This window comes from Aspergillus novofumigatus (assembly GCF_002847465.1).
Source record: "Aspergillus novofumigatus IBT 16806 chromosome Unknown P174scaffold_6, whole genome shotgun sequence".
NCBI classification, from domain to species: Eukaryota; Fungi; Ascomycota; class Eurotiomycetes; order Eurotiales; family Aspergillaceae; genus Aspergillus; species Aspergillus novofumigatus.
Window position 1 is genome coordinate 76,555 of NW_020194279.1, and position 23,105 is coordinate 99,659.

General features: G+C 49.5%; 6 protein-coding genes across 6 annotated transcripts; 3 read left to right on the forward strand and 3 right to left on the reverse strand.

The window, feature by feature from the left end:
• Positions 1–837: 837 nt before the first annotated feature.
• Positions 838–1,519, reverse strand: P174DRAFT_461939 (uncharacterized protein; the record flags this gene model as incomplete). Its single annotated transcript, XM_024830066.1, has 3 exons — positions 838–902; positions 959–1,160; positions 1,289–1,519. The coding sequence occupies 3 exons, from the start codon at positions 1,517–1,519 to the stop codon at positions 838–840; spliced, it is 498 nt and encodes a 165-aa protein (XP_024679940.1).
• A 1,908-nt stretch (positions 1,520–3,427) lies between these two features.
• On the forward strand, positions 3,428–5,434 carry P174DRAFT_461940 (uncharacterized protein; the record flags this gene model as incomplete). Its single annotated transcript, XM_024830067.1, has 4 exons — positions 3,428–3,580; positions 3,746–3,882; positions 4,063–4,130; positions 4,554–5,434. 4 exons carry the CDS (start codon positions 3,428–3,430, stop codon positions 5,432–5,434), a joined length of 1,239 nt encoding a protein of 412 aa, XP_024679941.1.
• A 3,170-nt stretch (positions 5,435–8,604) lies between these two features.
• On the forward strand, positions 8,605–9,139 carry P174DRAFT_237554 (uncharacterized protein). The gene has a single exon (XM_024821421.1). It carries the CDS (start codon positions 8,824–8,826, stop codon positions 9,100–9,102), a length of 279 nt encoding a protein of 92 aa, XP_024679942.1. The 5' UTR covers positions 8,605–8,823; the 3' UTR covers positions 9,103–9,139.
• Positions 9,140–11,510: 2,371 nt separating this feature from the next.
• P174DRAFT_513886 (putative isopropanol dehydrogenase) lies at positions 11,511–12,641 on the forward strand (the record flags this gene model as incomplete). Its single annotated transcript, XM_024832025.1, has 3 exons — positions 11,511–11,570; positions 11,623–12,134; positions 12,161–12,641. The coding sequence occupies 3 exons, from the start codon at positions 11,511–11,513 to the stop codon at positions 12,639–12,641; spliced, it is 1,053 nt and encodes a 350-aa protein (XP_024679943.1).
• Positions 12,642–12,965: 324 nt separating this feature from the next.
• Positions 12,966–13,361, reverse strand: P174DRAFT_432812 (uncharacterized protein; the record flags this gene model as incomplete). Its single annotated transcript, XM_024825772.1, has 2 exons — positions 12,966–13,212; positions 13,279–13,361. 2 exons carry the CDS (start codon positions 13,359–13,361, stop codon positions 12,966–12,968), a joined length of 330 nt encoding a protein of 109 aa, XP_024679944.1.
• A 1,393-nt stretch (positions 13,362–14,754) lies between these two features.
• P174DRAFT_422527 (type I polyketide synthase) lies at positions 14,755–23,097 on the reverse strand (the record flags this gene model as incomplete). The annotated part of the gene is made up of 14 exons (XM_024825053.1): positions 14,755–15,693; positions 15,766–15,947; positions 16,018–16,085; positions 16,141–16,239; positions 16,317–16,657; positions 16,734–16,808; positions 16,892–17,173; positions 17,249–20,478; positions 20,543–20,747; positions 20,804–20,985; positions 21,064–21,511; positions 21,576–21,812; positions 21,881–22,391; positions 22,457–23,097. 14 exons carry the CDS (start codon positions 23,095–23,097, stop codon positions 14,755–14,757), a joined length of 7,440 nt encoding a protein of 2,479 aa, XP_024679945.1.
• Positions 23,098–23,105: the final 8 nt, after the last annotated feature.

Here is a 23,105-nt window from a genome sequence, read left to right on the forward strand (position 1 = left end):
CATAAATAATTGATGTCCCAATTCCGTTCTGCTCTGGGCAAGTACCATTGTTCTCCGTGGTATCTATCGGTAATGATTTTTGTGCAGACTTGGCGTTATCAACTGGAATCCACTACAGAGCCCGGATTCGGATCAAGGTTCCACAGCTGTGACTGTCAGCTTGAGTGGCCCCCATAATCGGTCTGTTTTATATGTATTGGGACAACAAACAGCGCTGGGCTGGCTGAGGCTGATGAGCTTCAAAGCCTTCATTGTGAGATTGAGAGAAGACATGACCTTCTACCATTAGGTAAATTGGTTCTCAATCCTGAAATACAGTTCTTTTGGCAGTCCTAGCTCTATACAGCACCCTTAGCCAGCTGTGGATTGCAAATTGACGTTCTAGTCAAGTTTCCGCCACTGATATACACACATATGAGGATTGTCAATCCTGGTGTTGACCGATGGCCTTCAATGATCAGCTTGGACAATAAGAGGAAATGAATCAACCAGATCTGTGGCCTCAGAATTAGGCCAATCGTATGCATGATGGCACTGTAGATCTGCTGGGAAGGCTCAGGGCACCGATCTGCGTCTCCTCATCAAAATTGTAGACTCGAGAGGGCACTTATGTCAATCTGGCAACTTTGCTTTACATATGTTCTAATTTCCTCTAGAAGAGCCTTGCTGTCCGGTGCTAAGCGTTTTGCGTGATAAAATGCTAGATGCTAAGACAAGTGATATCCACAAATATGAGTACATGGTCAGGTATTCTATCCAGCTTCCGATGATCACGAGCATGACTAGCTTAGCTAAAACAGCCTCCTCCCGAGTAAGTGTACCAAAATGAGCATCCCATCAAATGAACAGAATCCGCCGCAGCCAATCCAGCCTCACTTTCCTCGCCATTATAGATAACTGCGCTCCGGGGCACAGTCCCTCAATCCATGATATGCGCCAGGCCATATATGTAGCTCACACTGCATTCCATCACTCCACATGTTCTGCGCATACTGGACATCCTCATTGCGAAATATCTCCGTTGACCTGATGTCAATATACGCTGGCGGAAGACCAGTAAGATTCGTTGCCCTGATAGGAGCTGCATATATGCTGACATCATCACTTCCTTTACAGTCACCTAGATACACATTCCAACCTGCTATATTGGCATTGCGGTCCTAGATGCCGACGCTAGTGAACTCATGCACAGAAACCAAGTCATTACAATTATTAATCATAGGCGAAAAGAGTAATTACCTAATTAATGGAGGCTTTTTCAGTCCTAACATAACAGTGCCATGCCCACTGCCAGCCCAGCTCCTGCTAAGAGTCCATTAATCATAATACAGGTTAAATTGATTCTAAGTTCCTCTGTGTGCTTATGTACCCACACCAGGCCAGCATAGCAGTCTTCAATCAGTGCAGGGTAGGGATGTTTAGGCGCAAGGTGGTATACAATTATGGTGTAGATGGTGTTATGCTCACAAATGAAGTTAAGTAGGCTACTAAGGATGCAGAAGCAGTCACCCATAATCATGGATATGGTAAATGACTGGTCATTTCTGTGGAGTAGAGTCTGGCAGACTCTCTTTGCGGAAGATTGAGAGGATCAGCCGGTTTTTGTCAGGGCTGAGGAAAGTGTGTTCATAAGTGACGCCGGGAAGTAGTATGTCATTGACTTTGGGTGGCCGCTGTTCACGGATCAAGTCATCATAGTCTGGAAGGAGCAATTCCAGCTCGCGGGCAAATGGCAACTTTGGTCTTGGAGCCATTGTGTTGGTTGTGTTTGTGGAGAATCATTGGTTAAAGTGCTATAGGCTGATTGAAGATAGACGAAAGGGAGATAGTGGGTGAGCTGCGCTTTTATTGTAGCAGACTTGAGACGACTGAATGAGAGAGGAAAAGACTAACATGAACCTCTGAGATTGACTCTGTTCGACGGTGTATTCACAGTGGGGCTATAGAGGTTTTGTCTGCCTTGCAGTGGCATCCTTATGACATACTATGAGCTAGTCTTACTGGATGTGGCTATGCAATCCTCTAAGGCGGATTAGTGGCAGATATCGATGATTTGCAGTGAAGACATCGTCTATATTGAGGCTGCATTGGAATCCATAAACGGTTTCCTAATCGGGCAAGTCCGAGAGGATAGCTTAAAGGTACCAAATGGGCCGTCATATAGGACTTTCCAATTTCATTGGCTAATCCAAGGTCTTGCTCATTCCTGGACCAAACTCTCATCATGAGTTATCACGTTCGCCTGAGGTATCCAAAGCCAAGAGACTCGACACAAGAACAAGATATAAGGACTGATCAGGAAGAACTCGTTAAATTATAGAACTTCATTCGCTCCTTCTATAGTGACATTCAACTAGGACGGACTTAAACTAAACATGCAGCTAGAATGTACATGGGGCAGTGAAACAGTTTATGCAAAGTCGCCATGTGTTCTATGAAGAAGACCACACCGTGTTGTGATATTGGTTCCAATATTTATTGCTCTGATTGAGCTCGGGATTACTTATTTTAGGTAAAAACCTCAATTTCTCATACTGTGACAGTCCCAAGCAAATGCCCCCAGAAGTATCTATTTGTATCGTATGATACTAGTTTATGCCCGGCGTGATTGGGCGATTGCTGCTGCCTGGAGGTAACAGGGCCTAATTCTGATCCACTACCACGACCTACTGGCTTTTCAGTCGACAGGTAGGCTCGGAAATCTTCCTAAAAGGTAGGTAGGGTAGGCAGTAAGGATGGTTTGGGGAGATGATACTATTGCGGATATCAGATGAAATGCACGGAGTAATACATAAAATATTCCCTGTGGCCCAACAGAAGAGTCGCTTATACAACTTAAAATGCTGCTAGCAGCAGCAGATGGGTGATAGAAATTCTGAGAGGGGCATCGAATTGTTCACTTATCTAGATATGGCGCCATCTTAATGCCTCGCAATCTCCCAAAACTGCGTACGTATACGCTTCCTTCTCAGTGGAGATCTTGGAGCTTACCTTGTGCTTAGCTGACTTGCTAGTCCCATTGTGTGCTGTCATTGTGGACCAGTATTATCAGATGGTGGGCTACTATCCAATTTCCTCAATCTGTTAACCATCAACTATTACACTTATGAGCCTTGACTCCAGTTTCAGGTCTACTAGAATTGTCACTATCGACCATTGCCCTTACAGCCCACAGCCGGCTCGCCGCATGACTCGAGAAATGTCAAAAGTCGCGCAGGCGCCTTGTTTGCTAGCTCGGTGAGTAGGGTATCTGGCGTATAAAAGGCAAACCTTCCTCTATTGTTGGATTGGGAGTCACTTTCCTCATTATCGTTTCCTTGCCCTTTTCATCCCCTATCTCTGTAGAATCTTCAATGCAGTCTTGGATCCTGTTCTTTGTTCTCGTCTCTGACATTAGCGCCATTATCATTCGGCTGGGGTCAGGAGAATGGCCAACGCATGCAAAGTTATCTCTTCTCTGCTCGCATTTGGTCTTATTGACCGATGCTGTGCGGACGACAATGTTACAACAGTAACCTACACGCCCATTACCGAGGAATGGACCGGCTCCGGGACCAACCTGACCGTGACCTTTGATATCGTAAGCAACGAGTATCTCTCCCTTTACACCAACAATACCCTGGAGAAGCGTACCGGTATCACAACCGTCGTCGCGGCAGCAACCATCGTCAATTCAATTTCAAGCGTTATTCTTGCGGCGAACGCAGGTCTTGGGATCTACGAGGACATTGCCGCCATCATCAAGAGCAAATCAAATCAGAACTCTTGCTCCCTCGTGTATGGCACCGACTCTGACGGGACCTATGTCGAAGGGTATGCGTACGAGGCCACAACGAGTGGTGAGAACTGTGACACGACTGCGGAGAAGAAGACTATCCTTTCGTCAGTCGAGAAGTGTGCCAACAAGCTGAACGCCCAGGGCGCGATTCGGGGCTGCTGCACCATGAATCACGGCGGTACCTGGACGGGACATCTGCGTTTGACTGCTAGTCCTTCACTTTACCCAGCGCACACAGTCACATGTTAAAGCCTGCCGCTGTTGGGATGTAGGTTATTCAGTAGTATCATGTCTATTTTCAAATTCGTTTCATGGCCCCGCAATGTGGCAGTGAGGGAATTGAGAGTTTTGTGTTATTTCTCGATGGTCTGCACAATATTCATGTCTTTTAAGTGCAAGACCTTTAGGGAATGAGAAAATTTAAGCCTACCTTTGGATCAATTGCGAACACTTGTGGCTTGACCTATAGTCGTCACCAAATAGAAAACCCAGATAAGCCACCAGCCCTGTGGGTCGTTGCCGCGTGGCGGATACGTATGTTCTCACAACCCTAGCTAGATTCGTCCATTCTGTGGATATGGAACCTTTCCAAGTCTTGGATGACTGGCAGTAGCGACAAAAATAGACTATATCGAATCGCAAGAACAGTAGACTGCGGACGAACGTGTGGCCAAGGACGGTGATCCACGTTGGTTTGAATCGATTTAAATGCTTCTTTTCCCACAATTATCGAACCCGAAAGAGCCACACATAATTGAAAAAGTTATCCAATTAGGCAATATGCGAGTGACGTTTGTATTTGCTTCGTTGGCAGCGATCCAGCCGGTCGTCTGTCAATCTAGTTTTAACGGGGCCGGAGACTATAACCTGTCAACGGCTACGAGGAGCCCCCATTCACAAGACTTAAACCCTGATGGCAGTCATCCCTCGAGGCGATTTGGAGAATGGATACTAAAGCGCGATACCACGATAATTTCGGATGCAGTTACGTCGACCACCGCTACTGAGACTGTGACATCCGTGACAACGACCAGCCGTTCCGATGCAACGACAACCTCAGAATCCACGACTACATCGAGCACCTCGACGACCGCTTCCTCATTTACGACAACCACTGCAGGAACAACGACAACATCCAGTACCTCCAGCACCACCACCACATCATCCTCATCGACATCCACCGCTGCCTCAACCACAACAAACACAGCAACGACGACAACGACAACCTCTACAACCACACCATCCCCTACCGAATCTGCTGAATTGAAAGAATGGAACCACCGCGGCACCATCGCCGCCATCGTAACCTTCAGCATCCTCGGATCCTTCTTCGTATGCGCCTGCATCGCGCGATGCTTCCGCAATCGGGTGAAGAAACGGCGTATCGAGACGAGGGATCAACCTGATCAAGAATCTTCGCTCTCCAGGTTGGCCCCGAGGCCCGAGAACGGAACATCAGCGAGCCAATTGAAGGTGGATCGCGAGTCCATCATGTTCTGCGATGAGAGGAGCGTGCCGTCTTTGTCGGGGCAACCCTGTTGGCAGGGGTCTATAGGACATTCGTCCATGCCGTCCGAGGATATGGGTCGGTCTATGAGTAGTGGAAGGCATACGCTGTTGGGTGTGAGGGAGCAGCATGGGACAGCGGAGGTGTGAGAATGCTGAGAGTATTCAGTGCCGACATTGACCCAAGGTGTCTATCTCAATTCTTTTGTGTGGGTGTGTCCACCATGCGGTCTCTAAGAATGACGGATGAGATGACGACTACACTTCATGCAGATCTAGAATGATGATATACAAACACAGTTAGCCAGTCCAACCATGCCATAGACTTTTGATCATCTTCCAAGTACCAGGTGACTACCGTTGTTAGCCCCCTGACTCTTCGCTTCCCGACGATCCGTCGACGACAACAAGACTCATTTCATGAAGGAGCTCCTCGACCTCGACCTCGCCGGCCTTGACTGCCAGATCGAGCGGTGTCCGACCCTTGTGATCTTTCAATTCAGTTTCTGCGCCGTGCCCCAGGAGAAAGTGCACATCGTCGCGTAGTCCAGCTTCCGCAGCGATGTGTAGTGCGGTCTGACCGTACATATCTACCGCATGGATGTTGGCACCCTTGTTCACCAGCAACCTCATGACATGGTTCTTCGCTCTGACTGCTCTATGCAACGGAGTCCTCTTGTAATCGTCCTCCATCTCGAGCTCCGCCCCGTTTCTCAAAAGGAATTCCACCATCTTGCGATGACCTCGGTCTACTGCCTTGTGCAGCGGTGCTTCTCCGCAGTGGTTCGTCACGTTGATATCGCAGTCCTTTTCTAGTAGCAACCCGACTAGTCGTCTGTGGCCTCCTAACACTGCGAGATGCAAGGGTGTATCTCCTGTGTTGTCGGCTGCTTCGGGGTCTGCGCCGTTGGCTATGAGCATCTCGACTATCTCGTCGTGTTCATGAAGCACGGCTAGATGCAGTGGTGTTGTACCATCCTTGGCGGTAGCATTCACCTGAGCACCTCTCTGCAGGAACAAGGCAGTCAGATCCACATCGCCATCCTTTGCTAATATGTGAAGCGTAGTCCTCCCTTTGGTATCTCTCGCGTTCACGTTGGCACCCTTCTCAAGAAGCACATTGAGCATTTTCATCCCGCGCTTCGTGCGATCGTGTACCACCAACGCCAGCAGAAGTGGGAGACCGGACTCTCCGCATGGTGAATCGATGTCAGCGCCTTTCTTGATCAAGTATTTGACTATGTCGGTATGACCCTTTCTGCCGGCCTGGTACAGAGGCGTGCCGTGAGGCCCCTTTTCGTCATCAGGAGAAGGCTGCGCCTCTCTGTCCGCGCCATGTCGCACGAGCAGTCGGACCACAGGTAGGTGAGCATTGCGCGCAGCCCACCACAACGGCGTCCTCCCGACCGCATCGGCAGCATTGACATTGACTCTCCTCGACCCGATCAGCAATCGAACCACCTCTTCATGTCCCTTCTCCGCAGCCCACAACAACGGCGTGCGCCCCTGATTATCCTTGACGTCCGGATCGGCATTCACCTTGAGCAGCTGCACCACGAACGGCTGGTTCCCCTGTTCCACAGCCCAGTAAAAGGGAGTCTGACCATTGGCGTCGGGGATGTCAGGATTGATCTCACCACGCGCGAGCAGACGATTCATAATCCCTTCGTGCCCATTCTTCACAGCCAAGTACAACGGCGTTTGTCCATCGGCACCGGCGGCGTTGGGGTCAACTTCAGCGCGTCCGAGTAACGCCCCCGCAATCGCTTCGTTTCCGTTCTTCACAGCCCAGTATAGCGGCGTCTGTCCAGCGGCGTCCGGCGTATTCGCATTCAGATCCGCCCGTGCGAGTAATTGTTGGATGATGGACTCGTTTCCACTCTTCACAGCCGCGTACAAGGGCGTCTCGCCGTTGGCATCGGGGATATTCGGGTCGACATTTTCAAGGGCGAGTAATTTGCTCACGACGCCTGCGTGTCCATTTTTAACTGCCCAACACAGCGGTGATTGACCTGTTTTGGCATCTACCGCGTTCACGTCTACCGCCCCTGTCTCGAGTAAAATCTGGAGAACGCTCTCGTGACCACCTTCTGCGGCTAGGGAGACCGCATTCCGCCCATCTTCGTCTTTGAAGTCGAGACGCACGCCGGGGGTGCTGAGGAGGAGTTTGACGATCGTATCGTAGCCTTTGCTTGCGGCGAGAAAGAGCGCGACTTCCAGTTTGCCTGGTACAACCTTTTCTTCCGTCATCTCGACAACGCAGTGTTATCGTCCGCTCATAAGTGAGCATTCACTTTGTCGAGATGAATTGGTAGTAGGAAAAAAGTCACGTAAAGTGGCGATCGATGACAACATATATCATTGTCCTGAGCAGACCCGCATCTCTGCGCCGCCACGTGGGGGCTTTCACTGGTCGCAAGGATGAGAAGAGCCAGAAGGATTTCAGGTAATGTGACAATTGTTCCTGATTTGGTAAGTTGTCATACGTTAGTTATCGGTTGTCTTTTGGGCCTTCGGGTTCTCTGGACTGCATGGTTTCACGAATGTTCCAGAATTCATTCGTCGAGCTTACTCTGTACTCTGTTGTTGGTCAAAACCGGGATCCGGGTTCCTGGCGTCGTATGATGCTCGATCTGATTCGATCCCTGGATGGTGAGATGGGCATTATGGGGATGGATCGTGCCTGACGAGCCCTAGGTCCACTATATGATCAATCTGGCATCAATTCGATGAGTAGCCCAATGCTCTCCACCTCCTTACTTGTCTCCTAAATATCTCTCCATCATGAAATTATTACCCGCAATTGGGAGGATAAGGGGCAGATAGCGCTATCCCGGTTCAGGAAAACTCCCAACAAGGCAAGTCTGTTTCACTTCGGACAAATTCGGATCACAGGTTAAGAGTATCATTATTAAACAGAATCATTTCCAATAAAATTCAGGCCTTAGGTTCAATCCCGGACCCTGCAAGCCCATTATACCTTGGAATTGCGACCGCGTATGACGATCACATGTCACAATAGCATATAACCATTCATTACATCCAATTAAACATGAACATCTGCTCATCAGACTCATCCCTCTCTTCCAAATGGAGCACATGCTGTGGTCCTTCTAGAGTCCAAACCAGGTTTGAGCCTGGGACCTTGACCACAAATACGCCGGAGCCGGCGTATTCTAGGTTAAAATGAGATGCTCTGGGCCCGGTCCTGCAGGGTAATCCCGGGGCAGGATCTCCATCATAGCAGATGTAAGTTCCATCTTGTGTATTCTTTATGATGCTTCATCGGTTTCCGCAACCAGGTAGCGTTTGCCATCATGAGACTCTAATGAGGCGGATCTCCGATGAATTGGAATAAGGCAGACCATATATTTCCCGGGCACTATTACACTATTACGTTACTCAGCTAAACTTGTGTCATACAAGACTACGGTTTCCAAATCAAGCCATGCAGTGGCAGATATAGCTGTACCCTGCCGTCTTCTGATGATTTCGACGGAAAATACTATTCCATAGAATCCTCTCATGTACCTTTGCTGATGTGTCGCACTTCTCGTGGTCCTCTCTGTATTTCTACATTATATGTTTATCAATTCAGTCTGCTTCACCGTCGTGGCTGTCGCATCATGTTCTTGAAACCTTGTAGTTGCCGCTGTAGTAGGATACAAGGACTATGCATTCCATTTTCGCCATTAAACATCAGTCAACCCTATATACGGCTCACATTGGATTGTGTAATTCTGAGTCTTTCCAGCTCGAGTCCAGGAAAGAGATGGATCTGTTGGATGAGGGAGTTGACAATGGTAACTTGTTACTGATCAAAATGATGACCTTCAGTTTTTGGAGTATCGCGACATAAGAAGCAGAAGATATGATCATGGAAATATCGCAGTGGTAGATCATAAATCTACGGGTACTATTTATACATTCTTATATCTCCGTCTGTTCAGAGTCCACATCTGTACTTGTCGGGCTCCCCAGAGCACATGAACATGTCTATCACAGTGTTTCGTTTAGCATAGTTTGTATTCCCTATCCATGCCATACGCGACCCTCCACGGTGAGGGTGCGCCGCACTTATAACCATAGATTACACCGTAACCATAGACTTTATCAAAATTGTTCATTTAAAGCTATTCCCACCACCCAATATGCCTAAATCTTCTGAATTTGATGAATCTTGCATGGTCAAGGCCTGCGAGGCCATTTAAGCCCTAAAAAACCCATTGCTAACATTATGCGTGAATATGGTGTTCCTTCCATGACTATATGACCACGTTAATAAGGGCAGTCAACCTTATATAGCTTGGAAACCAGTCAATAAAGCCCTTAAGGGGTATCAGGAGAAAGTCTTGATATAGTAGATAGTCTTTATACAGGAGTAGAACATGCCATTAATGCCTAAGCTGCTAGAAGAGTATGCAAATCAGGCACTTCAATGCGCAGGGATATCTAGATAGGTTGGTAAGGCTTAAGTATATTAATTTAAGAAATAACTCCCAGAACACCTTAAATTGGGCCCTGTAAAGCAAAAGATAAAGGAATATAAGCATATCCAGGCTGAAGACATAGGGCTATTAGGAACCTGGTATAATCAGCTTGTAAATATGATTGAAGATACTCCAGCATAGCTAGTATATGATTTTAATGAATGTAGCTTCTAGCCTGGCGAAGACATCTCCAGGAATGTAATCAGTTCAAAAGGTAAAGCTGCTGACCTTGCTGAATCAGAAAGAGGAGAGGATATCACTGCTATTGAATGTGTTGCTGCAGATATTTAAACATAATTAAATTGCCGCTGAGCACCTGGCTATGGCAAATAAAACTTATTAGTTGAATCAGGGCCGCACAGGACCCTCTATGGCGTCAACATACTAAGTAGTAGGTTAAGCCGCTTAGCCAGAATGGTATATTAAAATTACATGATGTAAACCAATCAATTGCTTCAAGGAAGGGCAAAGATACTGCTGCGCAAGAGAGATGTTTATAAAAGCTATAGGAGAAAGCGCATGGTAAACCACCACCACCAGCACCTACACAAGAGAATGAGGTATTAAATGGATCAGCAGAGGTAGCTAGTGAGAATAAGGATTCTTTTTATATTAATAATACCTAGTATAGCCTCAAAATAATGATTTTAATGAGAAATCTATGGTTACAGTGAAATCTACAGTTATGGTGCGGCGCACGGCCGCGCACAGACTCCAGCCGCGCCAGAGTGATACTTGACAGATTCTATTAAGAGAACAGCTACTCTTGGAGCAAGCCAAAAAGAAAATGCGGCTGGCGCCATCGCTCTAGATACGAGGTGCTGCCAGGAAGCACAGCCTAACAGCTTGATCAATTTAGGCAGGTGTTCAATTGGCGTCCTCAGGCGTGAGCCACGCCTCGTATTATAGGTAGCCATTAATATAATCCACAAGCAAGTGGTTTATCTTTCCAACTGAGCGGCCACCTCATGTATTGCATATTGAATGGCAGTTTTCAGGACCTCAGTACCTCAACCAATATTATATATTTATCTTTAATGCTTAGCTTATATTCACTATACACTATATGGAATACCTATATTCTTTTTTTTGTGAATTATTTTAATAATTATTTTAAGTGTTTAATACAGCGCACATGCAAATATATCTATGTTGAAAGACACTCCTCTTTTAATATGGATGATAATAAGTAATATAGAGTTCTAGGCCTCATACTATTAAACATACCATGAGACTAGTCCACATTGTATATTTTAGGCTTTCTTAGCTTTCCGTTGTTAAGATACTGAGGTCCTGAAAAGTGCCATTTTATATGCAATACATGAGGTGGCCGCTCGGTTGGAAAGGCCACTCGCTTATGGATTACGTTAACTCCGGTGCTAAACACCTTGAGACAATGCCGGACTTAGGGCGACGAATCGACTGCCTTGGCGTATGAACGGAGATGCCAACCGTAAATAAGCCTTTTGGTAATCCCGTCAGAATGTGCACCAGGATAATATCGAATACGAGCATGTATATTTGTTTCAAAGTAAGAAGGAGATAACATCTCTACTCCGAATACGAGTCATGATATTTCTTCACGCCCTTTGAAGACAAGCAGTCTCCCTTCGACTGAACCAGCCAAAGTCCGATATTCCCGTCTGAGCAGCTTATAAAAGGCTTTTTTGTACCAGATGTACACCTCTCAAATCCATCGCAAAGACTTCTTTCCTAGCAATTCTAACACTTTCGAAATGGCCACTCACCAAGCCATCATCCTCCCCGAAATCAACTCACCACTCACCCTCGCCTCAGTCCCAACACCAGCCCCCAATCCGGCCAAGTCCTCATCAAGGTCCTCGCCAGCCCTATCCTCGCATACTACCGCGCAATCCTCACCGGCAAACTCCCCTACCCCTTCCCCTCCCCTTCACCCCTGGCGCATCCCCAATCGGCCGCATCGAGGCCACCGGATCGGACACAACAATTCTCAAACCCGGCCAACTAGTGTACGTCGACCTTACCGTACGCGCACGCGATGACCCTCTCAAGGAACAAGGCACCGCCATCCTCCAGGGTCTCTTCGGAGGTATAACCCCCGAAGCGCGCATCCTATCCGAAAACGACTGGCGGCATGGCTCGTGGGCGGAGAAACAGATCGTCCCGCTGGAGAATGTGCATGTTCTCGATGAATCGCTGCTGTGTGAGCAGATGGGCTATTCACCGGCACGGCTAACCTGGATCAACACCCTGCTTGTTCCGTATGGCGGATTACTGTCGGGGGCACTGCAGCCGGGGGAGACGGTGATTGTGTGTTTTGCGTCTGGGCATTTCGGTGGTGCGGCGATTGATGTTGCGCTTGCCATGGGGCGGGGAGGGTTGTTGCTGTGGGACGACGGATGAGTTCCCTGGAGAAGATCCAGGGTGGCTATCCAAAGGGAAAGGTAGTCGGGGTTGCGACGGAGGGTCTCGATGGGACTTCCCTGAAAGATGCGATGAAGAAAGCCACTCCTCGCGGGCTTGGTGCGGATCTGTTCCTTGATTTTACTCCAGCGTCTGCTGCAGAGGGGCAGAAATGGATACACATCTCCTCTGCGATATCAGCGTTGAAGGCTAACGGTCGTGCGGTTCTTATGGGTGGTGCTTCGGATGCGGTCAGCCTGCCTTATTCAGAGCTCATGATGCGTAATATCACGGTGAAGGGGAATTTTATGTTTGACGGAACTGCTCCTGCGAAGTTGATCCGGCTCATTGAGATGGGGAACTTGTCGTTGTCCAGATTCCACGACATTGAGTTTAATTTCAAGGACTATGAAAGGGCGATTGACGAGGCTGCCACGAAGACTGCTGGTGACTGCGGTGTGGTCTTGATCCACAAAGGATAGTCTGGGGGAGTGCAGCGCCGGGGCAAAGGTACTTGATCCCTCGGCAGAGGTCTGAAATATAAGCCTGTGGATTAGTTTACTGCTTCATGTCGTTCAAAAATGGGAAACACTCTAATTCACACTTGCTCCACCACACACAGACAACCTAGTAGGTGTTTATTGTAGACAAAGCGCGGATAAATTGATTCTTCATGCATATCCATTGTTCCTCTACCATCCAGACAAACACTGTACGCCCTGGCAGACCTGTAGACGGCCAGAGAGACGTCTGGACCATTGTGACATTGGGAATCAGAGATCGTGTCTTCGACTTCAAGACCGGCACTACTCAAGCCTCGCAGCTTGTATTCTGGCCTCGAGATCATCCTTTTCCGCGCCTGAGATTCTTCTCCATGGTGAAGGCCATGTCCACCGACCTGTCATGTAAAACCTCTCGTTAGACTCATCCGTGGAAACAGAGTAGAATAGTCGCGTCTTACGTCGTTTTCGAACAAGCTTGACAGCATAGAGGTATTCCTTCAATGTTTTCGGTCGGTATTCCGGGAACATGCGATCAAGTATCCGCTCGAGTCTATGATTCAACAGACGCGTCAGTCAGTCCTGTACCGGGAGAAGAAGAGGATGAGCACGAGCTTACTCCGGTCGGATAACACAGACAACCCAGCAGGTGAGAAGCAAGACAGCTAGGACAAAGGCGGAAAAAAGCACCCAGTGAGACATGACGGCTGAAAGCGCTCAGATGAGGCGAGCGAGCTAATTAGTCGAGAGATGATGGGATGGCTGCTCAACAGTGCAACACAAAAAAAGAGTTCCTGGGTTAACCTTGAAATTCGAAGATGAGGCAGGTTGAGGGTGCATTCGGCTTGGGAAGGAGCGAGTCAAAAGAAAACGGGGTGGACGGAGAAGTAAAAGAACACCAATGATCCTGAATTAGTAGCCAGTGAGGCCATAGTCGCCATTGAGCTTGATTGACAAGGCTCAGGTAGTGAATATCCACATCATCGGATTAAATGCAGCATGGCTGAGTTCTGACAACACCTGACTCCAATTCATTAAAGCTGCAGTGTAATACAACATCTAGTTGATTACACTAGCCTTGATGAGATGAAGCGACATCCTAACTTATTAGACAATGTACTGTTGTCAGTTGATTTTCAGGGTGGAGCTTTTGCTCAGATAACTACTCCATGGCAGAGAGGGTTGAAGGCTTAGCAGACAGTAACACATCCTTCACAAACACTCAAACTTCATCCATTCTGTAAATATTCTACATGCTTTTGCCTTCAAGCTGGTCCCTATATGGCCCCTGGAGCTTCTCTACATACTTCAAAGCTGCTTGGGGGGCACCTACAGTCAGGTTGCAAAATATAAGATTCTTTCTTCCAGACTCCGAGTAGATATATGAACCAGAGACTACAATTCAGAGCCTACGCACGTCTATCCAACCATGCCAGCTCCTGAACAGCGATTGTCACCTGCAGCAAGGCAAGAGCTTGCATCTCCTGGTTACTACAATGGCGTCCAGCAAATCCTAGCCAACATAGGCATCGTTTTGCTCTTTAGAGAGAGATCGCAAATATACGCACGTACCCATATAAGATGTTCTATTTTACTAATTACTATGCATATACCTAGAGCAGTGCCTTGTGGACGAATAGTTGCTGTCAAATCATCGCTCAAAGGCAGGAGACAAACGATCAGCAGTTGCTCTACACTGTAGCATCAGAGATCTCTATATGAGGCGCAGAGGCCTTCGTCAAGTGTTTTATCAAGAATTCAATTCAAGTAACTATTGGGTCAAGGTCAGGCTATTGGATCCATGTACCTATTGCCATGTGTTATGTGCTTCAATCGATAAAAGTCTGCGTGAGCCCAGTATGGTGTTCTTACTTTTGAAGACCACACGGTTGTCTGCGACTGTGGCCTCTATCTCTCTATATATATGCCAAAAACCTGTGGCCTTTCCGCGCCTGCGAGTTCCCGCTTTTATGAGCATATTATCATATTGAATGCTCGTATACTTGGTAAGAAAATGTGTAGGCCAGGATGGTAGGTGCAACATTCGAGAGCACAATTAATGATCAGCACCAGTACTGTCTGCCCTGCAAAAAACTTATGGCGCCTTCATGAGAAGGTAAGTATCGCCAGCATCATCGATACTGGTCGCATACTTCACGCGCAATCCGTCCGCCACCTTTGTGCCCAGATGACGAACCGACGCCGAGGACATAATGTCCAGCACACTCAAATCCACCCCGAGGTTTTGCCGGATCCAATTGCGGATTTCGATCGAGACGAACGAGTCCATTCCCAGGGCCTGCAAAGACTGGGAGATATCCAGCTCCTCCTCCGGTCGCAGCATGAACGTCAGCAGCTGCTGCCCGATTTCCTGTGCGAGCAAGTCATGGGTCGTCGGCTTCGCGAGAAGAATTGGATTCATGGCCAGTTCGGACAGAAATTGTTTGAGGCCTTCGTTGTTGACGGTTGACGCGGTGGTGGCTTCCCCCCCTTGGCTGTCATTATGGTAGGATGCCATGCGACGATCGCGTTTCCAGCGCACTTGATTCTTCGTATCGGTCCACGAGAGCGTGCTGCGCAGACCGATGACGAGCTGGCCAGGATTGCAGAATCCCTGCTGTTCAGGAAAGCCCGAGGAAGAGGAGGAGAAACTGGGTGTGGACTGGAAAATTGCAAACTGCAAGGAGTCCAACAGTTCCTGCTCACGGAGGAGGTAGAAGCCGCTCGTTTTCAATTTCTGCAGCACTGTGCTGTTTCGACTCGCGTATCCAATGTCCCCCAACACGCCAATATCAAGAACAGAGGCTGGAAGACTGAGCTGTCTACGATACTGGCAAAAGGCATCGAGAAATGTGTTGCCGGCAGCGTAGTTGGCTTGTCCCACTTGGCCGATGACGCCTGAGATGGAGCTGAAGAGGACGAAGAAATCCAACGGGCTCTCTTGCGTCGCCTCGTGCAGGTTCAACGTGCCACGCACTTTGGGTGCGACCGCGGTCTGCCATTCCTCGTGCGACATTTGAAGATATCCTTGATCCTAGTTTTTTTGCTGTCCATTAGTACTGCATAAGAAAGACCTTGGTCCATCCCTCGTGTGCAGGTGACTTACGCGTAAGACCATGGACATTTGAATCACGCCACCGATCGGCTTGGAAGCGTTTTCTACTGTGAGCTTCACATCGTCAAGATCGATCACACTCCCTGAGATGGTCTGCACTTCACATCCCTGCGATCTCAGCTCGGCCAACCAGTCCGTATGGGCTGGCGAGGTCGCCGACCGGGACAAGAAAACTAGATGTCGAGCACCGCATTCGATCATCCAAGTCGCTACGGCACGTCCAATGCCACCAAGTCCACCAACCAGAAGGTAAGAGCGATCCGCCCGCAGCTGGAGACTTCGGGCGGTTGGGGTCGAAGGCAAAGATGTGGCTTCCGCGGGCATCAACACCACAATCTTCCCATGTGCACTCCCTTCTGCATGTACCTGAAGGCATCGCCAATCTCGCGGGCATTGAAGGTTTTCAGCGGGGAGATGGGTTTCACGATCTGATCCTCGAAGAAGCGGACCGATCGTTCCAGAAGACTAGGGGAAGTGGTCAACAATATGGTTCAGTCACACGCAAATACAAGACGACTTGTCTTGCTTGCTTGCTAGCTTACCTTTGACCAAGAGCCGGTCTGGTCTGAGTCAACGTCCACAGATCAACGCCGAAGAAGGCCCGATTCTTCTCAAACACATTCATTTCAAGTTTACCATGGCCAACAAAATCCCGTTTTCCGATTTCAATCATTTTGCCGAATTCCGCTACACACTCCCACGAGGCATGTAGCAGCTGGCCTGATAGGGAGTTCAACACCACATCCACCCCTTTCCCATTTGTCTCCCGTAGCAAGTCCGGCAAAAAGGAGGTATTGCGTGAGTGGAAGATGTGGTGGCGTGGTAATCCGAAGGTCTCGGTGAGAAATTGAACCTTTTCCTCATTACCTACGGTGGCGTATACCTGATGCAGCCTGCCTGTCAGTATAAATGTTCTCTCTACTGAGAGGAGGAAGGAAAAGATATGGAAGCTTTCGCACCGTCGCACCCAGATACTGGGCAATCTGAATCGCTGCAATTCCAACTCCTCCAGCGGCTGATTGGACAAGAATCGTCTGTTGCGAGGCTCGAGTCAGTAAGAAAGAAAGAAAGAAAGCAGGAAGAAGGAAAGAAAAAAAAAAAAAAAAAGAGTATATACCTGGCCACTTTCCAGCCGAGCAAGGTCTATCAGGGCGTAGATGACAGTTCCATACACAACTGGCATCGATGCAGCTTCCTCAAACGTGAGCGACTGTGGCAGTCGCACGCAAAAGTCAGCTCTGGTGGTGACAAGTGTTGCAAAGCTGCCTCCATCCAACACCACGACACGGTCGCCTGGTTGTAAGTTTTCAACATCAGGCCCGATCTCTGTCACGATCCCGGCGCACTCGAATCCAAACCCGCGCGGGATCTCAACCACTCCTAACGCCCCTACCACGTCCTGTGAACCCATGTCAGTGAATTTCTGATATTTGTGGATTGGCCAAGAGAATGAAAGGGAGAAGGAAAGACGTACGCGGAAGTTCAGTCCCACAGCGCGAGTGGCCACTCGAATCTCTCTGCCCTGCAAAGGTCTCGACGACTCATCCACCCAGCAAAGAGTCTGCAGCGATCCAAAATTCCCAATAGACAATCTCTTTGCACTCGTGGTCCCAGATAGACTAGACTCTTCCTTCTGCTGCAGTGCCTTTGATACACTAAACTTCTCGAATCTCCCAATCTGAACAACTCCATCGGCCAGGGCGTATTCGAAATCATGGTCCATGTGCCCGCTCCGGTCTCGTCGCATGAACTTGTCCATTACTTCCAGCACAATCACCCAGGTGGATGGAGTGAACTCATTTACTTCTAGCGTCGCGAGATCTATCGAGAGTTCAGACCTCAAGGTCCTGGCAAGCCCGAGAACAAGAGCATACCCCGGCTCCGAGCAACCGACCTGAGCAGATCGAGTTACCCATAACATGCCAGACGACACAAGACCCTCTGCGATGGCCTGGAATTGCTTCAGCCGCTCGGAATCAATGTCCAAGAAGAATGGGCCATCGAGGTCGAGAAGGGATATGATGTCCTGGTCTCGGGGGAGAGTCTCGCCTAGTGAACGGACGTCGACACGTAGCCCCTTGGATAAGCAGATATTTGTGACTGTTTCGATGACGGTCGAAGAAGAGAGGATTTGATTGTCTGAGATCAGAAGGGTAATCCCCAAGGATAACGATGATGATGATGTACTAGGAAGAGTTTCCTTAGGACGTGCCACAATGACGGCGTCAATTTGGTGAGGGGTATCATCATCATAAACCGATGCTTCGACGCCATTGAACCCTGCATCACGTAGCTCTTGGTCCCAGCGGTCGACAGAGACAAACGGCGTATCAACACGACCGTCCGCTTCTCCCAGCCACCATCCCGGCAGAATCCCCATGATATAATTCAGGAAGCGGATCCTGGGACTCAACTCGATAAAGACCAAGCGGCCACGAGGGTGCAGCAGCTGCCGAACATGCTTCAGGGTGGTTTGGAGGCTGGATGTTGCGTGGAACACGTTTGAGGCAATGATGAGATCGTACTGCCCGGACTCAAAGCCCTGGGTGGATGGATCCTGCTCAATATTGAGGGTGGCGTATCGCATCAATCGCTCGGCCTTGAAGCGTTCCTTAGCAGGCGCGAAGAAACCCGCCGAAATATCTGTGAAAGTGTAACTGGAGTACCGCAGCTCGGCAGCGGATCCTTTTTTCAGCGCCTCCAGTACCGCCGCCGTGGTTCCTCCGGTACCCGCACCGATCTCGAGGACTCGAAGGGTGGGGTTCTCGTGGCCGATGGCGCTGAGGAGAGGCGTGACATCGATCAGACTGTGGCAGAGATTGTAGAGATTGGTCAATGCATTGTTGAGCATCAGCACCTCGAGCGGTTCTTTCTCCCCCTTATGGACCAGTTCACTGGCTTCATGCACCTGCATGATACCGGTGCCAATCGCAGCCATCTCAGTGGATTGGATCTCTGCAGCCACGGCTTCGATTATTGCACGTCGGTCGTGCACATTCAATTTAGCCAGGTCTTGTGCATCCTCAATCAGCTCATCATCCCCTTGTTGAGCGCGGGCAGTTTCTGCTTTGATCCAAGCTCGGAACTTGTCGAGATGAGCGGAGCTGCCGGGCGGCAGAGAAGATAGCCGATCGTGAGTGTCAATGATACATAGGACTGTCAATCGTTCACAAAGTAGGCGAGCTGACCTTGTCTTCAAGCCAAGCGGATTTATTAGGGTGCGAGAGTCAATGAAGTCCACGTCTGCAGCCCATCGCAGCTGCGCTCCAGCGTGAGGATCTTCTTCTATCGCCTCCGTATGCCCATCATTTGATAGAGGCATCAGCTTGATTCCTTTGAAGTTGACCACACTGTGGATTTGTTCGGTCGAGTCCCCTGAGAACCCAGATATATCGCTCCTCACTTCACCGTTAGAGCCAGGGGGACTTTGGGCGGTAACCAGGAGATGAATAGGGCTCGAAGTGCGCTCTATTTGAATCTCCTCGACTTCAGTCGGAACCACCAGCTGACGGAGATGGCGCGGAATTCCCTGGGCTAGTGCTGTACTAATCATTTGCAAACAAAAATCAATGGTGGTAGGATGGAGTTGGTATGATGTTTCTCGGTGATCAGCATCCAGCACTGTAGCGGACGCCATCTGCTTCAAGGTATCGGCGGCGATATCTTGCAGTCCTTGGAATTCTGGCCCGTAGTTGTATCCCACATCCCGCAAGGTCTGATACCACAGTGGAGAGGGAACCGCTCGCGGTAGTCTCCATTGATCTTGAGGAATAGCTTGCTTCCTCTCACCCTCCCAGTCTGCTCGCACCTGACCAAAGCAATGCTTGGTCCAAGACGACCCATTGAAGGACACAACGGAAAAGTCATACCATTCAGAATCCAACGAGGTGGTCAACGCCGCGGACCGAAGACTTGTCATGACTTCAGTCTTCTGCGTATCTTGCAAGATCATAGCACTCGTGATATTTAGTCGTCGAAGAGAATACCTGGCACATTCAACCGCTCCCCTGGTCACTTGCCGCACGGCTTCTCCAGCCATAGCAATATAACCTGCTGCGGGGAAGACGATGTCTTCGTGCACCTTGTGATCGCGCAACCAGGGTACGTTGCTCAGCCGCAGCACATTCCGCCAGGTGGGCTCGAGATCGTTCCCCTCGAGGATGCGAGAGCCCAGAAGCTCGTGACGGGGGAACGGACGCAATCGCCATTCGCGCGAAATTCGACTTTCGTACCAATATTGCGCCTCGTGGTGCCACGGATAGTTGGGAGTGTTGTGAAGCAAGGTTCCTTCCTCGGAACCGTACACCGCCGCAAAGTGTGGCTGCAGCCCTTCGAGATACAGATTTCCCAGCGTTGTGAGGAGATTTTCGTGACCATCTTGGCCACGCTGCAGAGTGGCAATGTACGGTGCCTGGATGCCTACCGACTGCAGAATCTGTCGGGTGGGTGTCGAAAGGGCCGAGTGAGGTCCGATCTCAAGGAAAACATGATTCTTGTTCTCGGAACCGTCGACGAGACGCTCGACAGCGGACTTGAACAGGACGGGCGATTCAAGGTTCTTACGCCAATAAGACGCACTCAGAGCACCGGCTTTCTTGATGACATCTCTGGTAACAGAGGAATAGAATGGGATTTTCGGCTGGCGATCGACGAGGTAACCAGCAAGCAGGGACTCATAACCGGCACCCAGCACGGCCATATGGTCTGGTCATTCGATTTACAAATTAGCGACGCGTACTTAATGCCTATGGAGTGAGAGAATACCAACCGGAATGATAAGCAACGTTGACCTTCAGCCGGCGCACAAAGAGATCAGCGTGCTCTTCTTTGAGACTGGCCATGATTTGCTCGACCTCCTTGATATTTCCCGACAATGTCACATTGTCGGGACTGTTCTCACAGGCAATGGACACCCCAGGGATAAGATGAGGGGCAACAGCATGCCGGCCTAGTCCCACAGCGGCCATCGCGCCCTGTTGGGCATTTCCTGCAATACGCCCACGATAGTACGCCACTATGATGGCCTCACGAGCTGTAAGGGCCCGGCTGTGTAGGCTGCAGCGATTTCTCCACTTGAATGACCGACCACTGCCGCTGGAGTAATGCCCCATTCCCGCAGTAGATTGACAATCGCCACCTGTATAGCTGTGCATAGTGGTTGCGATAGTTCTGCACTCATTGACTCTGCAGTCCCAGGAGTTTCAAGCGCACCTATATAATAAAGAAGGAAAAATGGTCAGTGTTTGGGATTTCGAGTGGAAGGTATTCCTCAACGTCGGAAGAGCGTACCTCGAATTGTCCACGTTGGCGGATGCGGTAACTCTTGGAGGACCCGATCCATGTCATGGATGTCCTTACGAAACGAGGAATACTGCTGGATTAATTCCTTTCCCATGCCAGGCCATTGAGCTCCTTGGCCCGTAAAGACAAAATTGAGGGTCTGTGCCGATTTGGCTTTTGCTGTTCGGCTTACTTCTTTCCACGTCTGTCCATTCAAAATACAAAATGCTCGGTGAGGGAGATGCTCACGACGGGCGGCCAGGGTGTAGGCCAGATCAGCCGCGAGGACATTGGATCGGGCAGCATACTCTTGATAGCTGCTAATGAGTCTTTGCAGAGAGTCTGGATGGTTCGCGGAAAAGACAAGCAGATGGTTCTGCTTTGTTTCATTTGTATCCCGCGGAGACGATGACAACGATGACGGTTGCAGGACAGACGCGGCAGAATCAAGAATCACCTGTGGAGAGAATTGAAGTATTAGACATACCGAAGTTGGTGAAGCTGACGGGTTTCATTCTTACATGCGCATTTGCTCCTCCGATTCCAAAGGAATTCACGCTGGCTCGCTCTAAGCGCTCAGCGGGCCACGGAGTCGGCTCCTTTGGGACACGCAGTTTACTTTCTTCCCATGGAATCTTCGGATTGGGGGTTGTCAGTTTTATATTCGGGGGAATCACGCGATTCTCCAGGGCCAGAATACACTTGATGATGCTGGTAATGCCCGATGCCCCTTCCGAATGGCCAACGTTGGGTTTGACCTGGTTATTTGTCAGTTAGGGCTGCGGCTACAAACTTCAGCACCGAACAAAATCATCCGGTCACTCACCGAACCAATATAGACGCCCTCATTGCCAAAGACATTGGCAATGGATTGAACCTCCAGCGGATCTCCAACGGGCGTTCCAGTGCCATGGCACTCCACGTATCCCGTCTGCGACGCCGGTAGTCCAGCTACTTTATAGGCACGGCGAATCATGGCTTCATGAGTTTCTGAACTGGGAACAGCCAGTCCAGGGGTTTTCCCATCGCAGTTGGTCGCCGTAGACCGAATGACGGCACGGATCGGATCACCATGGGCAATGGCATCGCTCAATTTTTTGATGTAGATGGCATTGATGGCTTCCGCTCGGGCGTACCCGTCGGCCGCAGCATCAAAGGTCTTACAGGAACCGGACGGCGACAAGACACCTTGTTGCGACATGGCCACTGTCATACCTGGACTCATTATTAGATTTGTCCCACCGACGATGGCGGAGTCGCAATCGCCGTTGAGTAAAGCTTGACAGGCTGCGTGCAGGCAGATCAAGGAGGAAGAGCAGCCCGTTTTTGTGGTCATGCTTTTCCAAGGTGGTCAGTTTAATATGGTCATATGGCCTGAGCATAGCACACGGAGGATGCTTACCTTGGTCCCTTCAGATCATACTCATAAGAAATCCGATTAGCCAACAGGAAATCGCCGGCCCCAGAGATGCGATAGATGCCGTCATCCTGAGTGTCTTTAGAGACGAGATCCAACCAATCCTCCCCATAGACGCCGACATAACATCCAATATTCTCTCCCCGCCAATTCGTCTGCCCGGCCCTCTCCATGCATTCCCAGACCACTTCCAGTAGCTGGCGTTGTTGAGGATCCAACATCTCAACCTCTATTTTATTCATCGAGAAGAAGGAGGTATCGAACTCCTTTAAGCCGTTCTCAAGAAAATACCCATATGTGGATTTGACAGAGCCTGTCTTACTGGATGGGCTGTAGAAAGAATCCACATTATAGCGACTAGCGGGGACTCGAGATCGGACGTCGCCGCCGCTGAGCAGCAGTTCCCAGAAGGATTCGGGAGAGGTGATTCCGCCGGGGAGCCTCAATGCCATGCCGACAATCGCAATGGGCTCGGGGATGGTCTGAACCCCAGGCAGGGTTCCCTCGAGGCTATTTGATGGAAGCTCGTCAGGAGTCCGAGGCAAAGCGGCCGGAAGGGTATTGTGGTGAAGGACATCGCTTTCACCATCAAAGGTGGTGCGGTCTATACCATTGGCAAGATGCATGTTGGCTT